This window comes from Mus pahari, chromosome 5, assembly GCF_900095145.1.
Source record: "Mus pahari chromosome 5, PAHARI_EIJ_v1.1, whole genome shotgun sequence".
NCBI classification, from domain to species: Eukaryota; Metazoa; Chordata; class Mammalia; order Rodentia; family Muridae; genus Mus; species Mus pahari.
The window spans coordinates 37,562,281-37,571,436 of NC_034594.1; the positions used below are offsets into that span (position 1 = coordinate 37,562,281).

Consider the following 9,156-nt stretch of genomic DNA (forward strand, 5'->3'; position numbering starts at 1 on the left):
GTGTGTGTGTGTGTGTGTGTGTGTGTGTGTGTGTGTGTGTGTGTGTTGTCTTTCAAGACAGGGTTTCTCTGTGTAGCCTTTGGCTGTCCTGAGACTCATTCTGTAGACCAGGCTGGCCTCAAACTCAGAGAACAACCTGTTTTGTCTCTTGAGTGATAGGATTAAAGGTGTGTGCCACCACCACCTGGCAACAGGTATTACAGGTGTATGTACAGGTGTCTGTACAATTATTGCAGAAATTGCATAGTTTAAGTAGATATTGTTTTTTAAGTAATTGACCTGCAAAATAAGCAAATATCTCCAATACTGAATCCTGAAAATGAAAAAGTATCTTTAAGCAACATTAAGAAGATGGAATCTTTGGAATGTCAGAGGGTTTGCTTCAGGGACCCTCATTATGGCTGGCCTCTAGAAAGTTTTTTTCCTTTAAAAAAAAAATTCCAACTAGTGTTTCTGCAATCATTTGTATTTAACCACATATGCTCATTCCCAGTGGGTGGAATTTAAACGAGGTTTTCCTCAGATACTGAATTAAACCCTCACTTCTAAGAAAACCATGGACACTTTCCCCTAGTGAAAACAGGACTCCAGACTTCAGAAACCTTTGGTTTTTAGCGGGGTTGATTCTTTTTTTTTTAACCTAAGTAAATCCATATGATCAGTTTATGAAGAAAGACTTGGCAACCATTAAATCAGATTCTGAAGAAAGTGAAGGAACCTGGCGTGGTAGAGCATTCAGGAAGATCACATGCTAGAGGCTAGTCTCAGCTGTATAAGATCCTATCTCTAATAATAAATACAAAAAGCTAATGGCATATCTTAAAGGTATTTTGTTTGGACTTGAAAGGAAACAGTTACACCCCATTTTTCATTGCTACAGTTTGGTGTCTGCCTGTTTGTTGTAACATACTTTCTGTTACTATAACAAAATACTGGAGACTAAGTCATTTACTAAAGGGAAGGGTTTTATTTTGGTCTGTGAGTCTAGGGGCTAAGGCACAGGGCTGGCAAGGCTTTGTTGCTTCAGTTCTCTGTAAAAAATGGAAGGGCGTTTGCAGAAGACAAATAGACAATGTTTCTCTGTAATGCCCTGCGCTCACCAGAAGAGGACCAGCCCTAGTAAGGTCATAGTCCCTTCTAAAAATAGATTGCGTGGTCTGGCAACTCCACTTTCTCTCAACTGCACCATCCCAGTGATCACGTTTCAACCTGAGATCAAGAGAGAACAAACCTTAGGACAGTCTTTGGCTGTTCCGTGAAATGTTCATCTTCTGTCCTGCCAGGCAATGGGATGACCAAATGCTGAGTGATGCATGCCAACTGGTCCTGCAGGAGATCCACATCCCACCAGATGCTGAGGGAGGCATGGTGGAGTACCGACGCACCCTCATCATCAGCTTGCTTTTCAAATTCTACCTGAAAGTGCAGCGATGGCTGAATGAAATGGTAAAAAGCTTCTCTGAGCTCCTGGGTGCCTGGGTCTGTACACGAAGAACAGTAACCCCTCCCCCCATGGAGAGTAGTACGGGGTGGGGCCCTGCAACTCCTCTGTCCTTCTCCCTTCAGCCTGAGTCTCAGAAGGGAGCAGCCACACTATTCCATCTGTGGGATAAATGCTAATGTTCCAAGTGACCCTGTCCAACAACAATGAAAAGTCGTGATTGAATTGCATATTTTCCTCTTTAAAAAAGATTTTCTTGTTGAAAGAAGAAAATGATATTGTAATACTTATAGATCCAAATGAGGGAAGAAATAACATTCAATACTGTTAAATATTCAAACATTACCAATATTTTAGTATGTGTCCTTCTAAGCCCTTCCTATATAAGTATATAGGGGAAGGTGACTATAACTGCTTAGTAAAGCTTGGGTATTTTACTTTTTTCAGGGTTATTAAATATTTTTAATGATACCATAGATAATGGTTCCTTGGAATGTCCATGGGTAGATAAACCATTGATGAAGTTTCAGTGGTAGAAATCTTTCAACTGCCTAACTTTTAGACATACAAACTGTTTCTGCATCTCTGTTAACTTCTCCTTAGCCAGCTTACTTTAAAACTATGTCCACAGTTCTTGCTTAGATTTTACCTCACATGTGGGATGTCCCTTTGATAAGTCTAAGCCACAGACTGACACAAAGACAGCAGAGAAATGACTACCTGCATATCTCTTTAATGACTGAGACCTTTGTGCTGTTGTTAGTCACACCTTCCCAGTCACATGTATCAGCAGCAGTTCCGTGTGTTCTATTACATAGCCTTATTACCTATGGTTTACCACATTTGGTATGTAGATATCTAATCAGATATGTAATATATAATCTGAGGGATATTTTTATTTTATTTATTATATAACCAGAGCCTCACATGTGTTGGTCAAGAACACTACCAGTGAGCTACAGCCCAGCAATTATATTCTCTTGTGTACTGCATGTGCTTGCTATCATTACAGAAACAAAATTCCAAAAGTCAACCTTAAGGTAGCAAACCTACCCTAACCATTACTCTATAATATACATACAGTCACTCATTTGTATAACTATGTTTTTCATATTTTATATATTTTTATAATTTTTACAATGCTGAAAATATACTGTGCATAAATTTTGTAACCCGTCTTTTTCAATAACTGTATTTTTTTAAATTCATACTTTAAAACATCCCTCTTTATCACAGTGTTTTCACATGTGTAAAACTTGTCACTTAAGACAAGGATGTCTTTTTTTTCTTCTACTAAAAATAGATTTTTTTTCATACAATATTATCTGATTATATTCCCCTCCCCCTGCTCCTCCCAGTTCCTCCCCACTGTCTCTCCTATCCTGAGCCACACCCTTTCTGTCTCTAGTTGGAAAGCAAACAAGCAACTAAAGAATTATTGAAATAAAATAAAAATCAAAAAAATCAGAATATGGCAAAAACAAGAAAATGAACCAAGAAAAAGAAACAAATAAGAAAGAAAGGTAGATGCAGAGACCCACATTCTTACACACAGGAATCTCATAAAACCCCAAAACTAAAGGCCATAATATACACACACAAAGGACCCATATGGTTAAAAAACAAACAAAAAAAATCAAACTAACTGGAAAATCCAAAAGAAATGGAGTATTTTCTTATACATACCACCTATCAAAGTTAAATCAATATTAGACAAGCTATTTAAACAGACCTAAAAGCTCTAGTGAAATAGAGGAAGTTATTAAAAGTCATCCAACCAAAATAAGCCCAGGGCTAGATGGTTTTAGCACAGATTGACCAACATTTCAATTACATGCAACTGAGTCTTGGTATTGGAAGCTTCCTCTGATGCTAGGGGCTAGCCAGTGGGGCTTTATAGAACTATCTAAGGTAGGAATGGGGATAACCTCCAGCAGGGGCTTTGTCACTCAAAAGGATTCTAGCTATCGTGTGTGTGTGTGTGTGTGTGTGTGTGTGTGTGTGTGTGTGTGTGTCTGCGCGCGTGCGCCTGTGTTCATGTTTCCATGTAAAGCTAAAAATTGACTTCTAAAGTTCTGTGAAGAATCATATTGGAATTTTGATGGGGATTGTGTTGACGCTGGACACTGCTTTGGTAGGATGGCCATTTTTACTCTATTAATCCTACTGATCCAAAAGCAATGAGAGATCTTTCTATCTTCCGATATCTTCCTCAATTTCTTTCTTCCACGTCTTTAAGTTTTTATAATGCAAGTCTTTCACTGGCTTGGCTGGTGTTAACCCCAGATATTTTATGATGTTTGAAGCGATTGTAATAGAAAGGTGTTGCTTCTCTGATTTATTTCTCGGTCTATTTGTCATTTGTATATTAGGAGGGATACTAGGTTTTAGTGTATGTTCATTTTGTATCCTGCTGCTTTGCCTCAAGTGTTTGTCAGTGGTAAGAACTTCCCAGTGGAATTTTTTAAGTCACTTATGCATACTGTCATATCATCTGAAAATAAAATTTGTCATTTCTTCCTTTTCTATTCGTATCCCCTTTGATGTCCATCAATTATTACTCTAGCTAAGATTTCAACTACTAACTGAAAAAATGAATAACCTTGTCTTGTTCCTGATGTTAGTGGGATTGCCTTGAGTTTCTCCATATTTAAACTTATGTTGGCTATGAGCTTGCTGCAAATTGCTTTTGGGGCGGGGGGGTTGAGACAGGGTTTCTCTACATAGCATTGGCTGCCCTGGAACTCACTCTGTAGACCAGGCTGGCCTCAAACTCAGAAATCCACCTGCCTCTGCCTCCCAAGTGCTGGGATTAAAGGCATGCACCACCACCACCCAGCTAGCAAATTGCTTTTTTTAGGTTGAAGTATGTGCCTTGCATCCTTGATCTCTCCAAGACTTAAATCATAAAGGAAGGCTGGATTTTGCCAATGGTCTTTTCCACTTCTTTTTTTTTTTTTTTTTTAGACTTATTTATTTTATTTATATGAGTAAATTGTCACTGTCTTTAGATACACCAGAAGAGGGCATCAAATCCCAATACAGATGGTTGTGAGCCACCGTGTGGTTGCTGGGAATTGAACTCAGGACCTCTGGAAGAGCAGCCAGTGCTCTTAACAGCTGAGCCATCTCTCCAGCCTCTCTCTTTTCTGTTTCTAATAAGATGATCACATGATTTTTTTCTTTCAGTTTGTTTCTATGATAGATTACATTTATAGATTTATATATGTTGAACTATCCTTCATCTCTAGGACAAAGCCTGTTTGACCATGGTAGACAATCTTTTCAAAGTGTTCTTAAATTCAATTTACAAGTATTTAATTGAGAATTTTTGCATTTGTTCATAAGGGAAATAGGTCTGTAATTCTCTTGGGGTTTTAATGTGACTTTTATACAGCCTTGTTTTTAAAAATTGGGCAATATTCCTTCTTTCCCTATTTTTTGGAATAACTTGAGGACGATTGGGATTAACTCTTATTTGAAAGTCTGTAGAACTCTGTGCTAAAACCACCTAGTCCTGGGCTTATTTTAGTTAGAAGACTTTTAATGACTTCTTCTATTTCACTAGGGGTTATAGGTCTGTTTAAATTGATTATCTGATATTGATTTAACTTGATAGGTTGTATGTATGAGAAGATTACCTATTTCTTTTAGATTTTCCAATATGGTGGAGTACAGATTTTTTTTTTATTTTCTTTATTTACATTTCAAATGCTATCCCGAAAGTTTCCCATACTCCTCCCCCCACCTCTGTTCCCCTTCCCACCCACTCCCACTACTTGGCCCAGGCCTTGCCTTGTGCTAGGTCATATAGAGTTTGGAAGACCAAGGAGCCTCTATTCCCACTGATGGCCGATTAGGTCATCTTCTGCTACATATGCAGCTAGAAACACAAACCCAGGGGGTACTGGTTAGTTCCTGTTGTTGTTCCACCTACAGGGTTGCAGCCCCCTTCAGGTACTTGGGTACTTTCTCTAGTTCCTCCATTGGGGACCCTGTGTTCCATCCAGTAGCTGGCTGTGAGCATCCATTTCGGTGTTTACCAGGCACTGGCATAGCCTCACAAGAGGCCGCAATATCAGGGTCCCTTCAGCAGTATCTTGCTGGCATGAGCATTAGTATCTAGGTTTGGTGGCTGATGATGGGATGGACTCCCGAATGGGGTACTTTCTGGATAGTCCATCCTTTCATCTTAGCTCTAAATTTTGTCTCTGTACCTATAACCTTTCATGAGAGTTATGTTTCTTATTCTAAGGAGGAATGAAGTATCCACAAATGGTCATCCTTCTTGATTTTCTTCTGTTTTCCTTAATGTGTCTTGGATATTCCAAGTTTCTGGGCTAATATCCGCTTATCAGTGAGTACATATCTAGTGACTTCTTTTGTGATTGGGTTACCTCACTAAGGATGATATCCTCCAAATACATCCATTTGCCCAAGAATTTCATAAATTCATTGTTTTTAATGGCTGAGTAGTACTCCATTGTGTAAATGGAGTACAGATTTTTAAAGTATCTTCTTATGATTCTCAGAATTTCCTCAGTGTCTATTGTGATGTCTCCATGTTTATCTCTAATTTTCTTAATTTGGATCTTCTCTCTTCACCTTTTAGTTAACTTGGACAAGTGTGTGTCAGTCTTACTGATTTTCTCAAACAATTCTTTGTTTCACTGATTCTTTGTATTGCTTCTCGTTTCTATTTTCAGCCTTGAGTTTGATTATTTCTTGCCATCTACTATCTTTGAGTATTATTTTTATTATTGTTGTCTAGAGTTTTCAGATGTGGTGTTAAATTACTAGTACGAGATGTTTCTAACTTTTGATGTAGGCATTGGGTGCTATGAACTCACCTCTCAGAAACACCTTCATTGTGTTTCATAAATTTGGGTATATATGTGTATTCATTTTCATCTAGAAATTCCAGAAAATCTTTATTTATTTCTGTCTTTACTCATCTTTCATATAGTTGTTCGGTTTGCTTGAGTTTGTAAGATTTCCAGTTGTTTCTGTTGTTGATGATATCCATCTTTAATCTGTGGTGGCCAGATAGGATGCAAGGTGTTATTTTGATTTCCTTGTATCTGTTGAGACTTGCTTTGTGTCCAAGTATGTGATCAATTTTGGAGAAAGTTCTGTTAGCTCCTGAGAAGAAGGTATGTTCTTTTGTGTTTAGATGAAATGTTCTATAAATAGTTATTAAGTTCATTTGGTTTATGGTGCCACTTAGTTTCAGTATTTATCTGTTTAGATTTTGTCTGTATACCTATCTACTGGCAAGAGTTGGCTACTGAAGTCTCCCATTATCAAAGTGTGGCAGTTGCTATGTGAGTTAAGTTGTGGTAGTGTTTCTTTTATGAACTTGGGTACTCCTGTGCCTGGTGCACAGATGTTAAGAAGTATAATATCATCTTGGTGGATTTTTCCTTCAGTGAGTACATAATGTCCTTCCCTATCTCGTCTAATTAGTTTTGATTTGAATTCTATTTTGTCGTATATTAAAATGGCCTCATTGGCTTGCTTCTTACATCTGTTTGCTTGAAATATCTTTTTCCATGAGTTTATACTGAGGTAATATCTACCCTAGACAGTAAGGAGTTTCCTCTATGCAGCAGCAGGATGTATCCTGCTTCAAATTCAATCTGTTATTCTGTGTCTTTTATTGGGGAATTGAGACCATTGATGTTGAGAGATACCAATGAGCGATATTTGTTGATTCTCAGTTTTTTTGTTGGTTTGGTTTGGGTTTTGTTTGTGGTGGTGTAGAGTTTTTCCCCTTTATTTTGATTCGCTGATCTATATTATTTATTCCTTGTGTTTCCTTAGGTGTGGTTGGCTTCTAGAGATGAAGTTTTCCTTTTAGCATCTTCTGTATGGCTAGATTTCTGAGTAGATAATGGTTAAATATAGTGTTGTTATAGGCTGTATTTCTCCATCTATGATGATTGAAAGCCTTGCTGGGTGTAGCAGGGTTGACATCTGTGGCCTCTTAGAGTTTGTAAAGCATCTGTCCAGAACCTTTTGGCTTTTAGAGTCTCCATTGAAAAATCAGGTGATAGTCTGAATCAGGTGAAGGTCTGGTTTTTATGTTATTTGTTTTTTGGTTTTGTTTTTTGTTTTTTGTTTTTTTGTTTTTGTTTTTTTTTTTTGTCTCTTGAAGCATTCAATAGTCTTCCTTTCTTCTAGACATTTAGTATTTAGTTGATTATACTGTGACGTGGGAAATTTTTCTCTGACACAATCTATTTGGTATTCTGTAAGCATCCTGTTCTTTAATAGACGTGTTCTTCTTTAGGTTGGGAAAATTTTCTTCTACGATTTTGTTGAAAATATTTTCTGTGCCTTTGACCTTGGTTTCTTCTTCTTCTTCTATTCCTATTATTCTTAGATTTAGTCTTTTTATAATGTTCCAGATTTCCTGGATGCTTTGTGCCAAGATATCCTTTTTAATTTAACATTTTCTTTGACCAAGGTATCCATTTCTTTTATCTTGTCTTCAATGCCTGGTGAGGTTTGCCTCGGAGTTTTCTATTCAAGTTCCTTAATTTTTTCATTTTCATATTTTCCCCAGTTTGAGTTTTCTTTATTAACTCCTTTTCCACTTGTAACTCTTAAACTGTTTTGTTTTTTCTTCTTTATCCCACTTTTGGTGTTTTCATAAATTTCTTTAAGGGATTCATTCATTCCACCATAAGGACCTCTAACGACTCATAAGGGCTATTTTGGAGTCCTTGTCTTGCGCTTCAGCTATGTCAGGATACTCAGGACCTACTCTGGTAAGGTTCCTGGGCTCTGGTGGAGACATACTGTCTGGTTGTTACTGAATGTGTTTTAGGCTGACAGTAGGCATCTGGGTTTGGGATGACTGTAATTCTAGGTGCTGCTTCTGGTCTTTGGTGAGTGGGTGTTTTGTTCCTGTTTTCTGTTTCCCCTCTCTGGTCTTTAGGGGAGTGTGGTGGCTGTCTGCTGCCTTGTAGGGGGTTAAATGTGTTTCTAGGTATTGAGAGCTCACAGTTAGAGACAGAGATGGACTAGAAGAAAGTGACCGGAGGAATCCATAGTGGAGAATAAAGCAGGGTGTGCTGCCAGGGTCTGCTAAGACCCCTGGGGATTGGGCAGAGAGGGAGGAAAGGCCACGGCTGGTAGTCTGCCACAGAGTTGGGGCTGAGACTGGGGGATTGGCTTTGGAGGAAAGGACGAAGTGTGAATCTACAAGATTGCCTGCTTGCCTGGCATATCTGTGGTTTCCGGCTGTAGAGGCTGCTTCCCTGGCTGGCAACTGGAAACTGGTTTTTGCCGGTGCCCATAAATATATTTCTACAAAATTATTTCTCATGATTGCAGAATTTTGAATCTAAATTTACCATAAATTCTCTATTGTTACATATTTAGTTTAATTCTATTTTCTTCACTATCATCAAGACATACTTCCTTCAATCATTCAAAAGGAGACCTTGTGAATGCTTACTGAAGCGAGTTTCCCCTTCTCTGAGTGCCCGAACAGAGGTGGTAGTTTCTCTAGTCGTTTAGGGAACTTGAAATTCTAGGCCCTCTTAGCAACGCCAGTGTCAAAGATCTTGAACACTAGATTGGGTAGTTCTATTTCTTTCTTTCTTCTTTCCGAGTGTGTGTGTGCGTGTGTGTGTGTGTGTGTGTGTGTGTGTGTGTGTGTGTTTCTTTCCGAGTGTGTGTGTGCGTGTGTGTGTGTGTGTGTATGC

General features: G+C 38.3%; 1 protein-coding gene across 1 annotated transcript in view; it reads left to right on the forward strand.

Moving 5' to 3' along the window:
* LOC110321921 (aldehyde oxidase 4) overlaps positions 1 to 9,156 on the forward strand; it is a 66,842-nt gene that overhangs the window by 31,374 nt on the left and 26,312 nt on the right. The window contains exon 14 of the mRNA XM_029538675.1: positions 1,284 to 1,446. Within this exon, the coding sequence (XP_029394535.1) occupies positions 1,284 to 1,446 (163 nt within the window). The remainder of the gene's footprint in view (positions 1 to 1,283; positions 1,447 to 9,156) is intronic.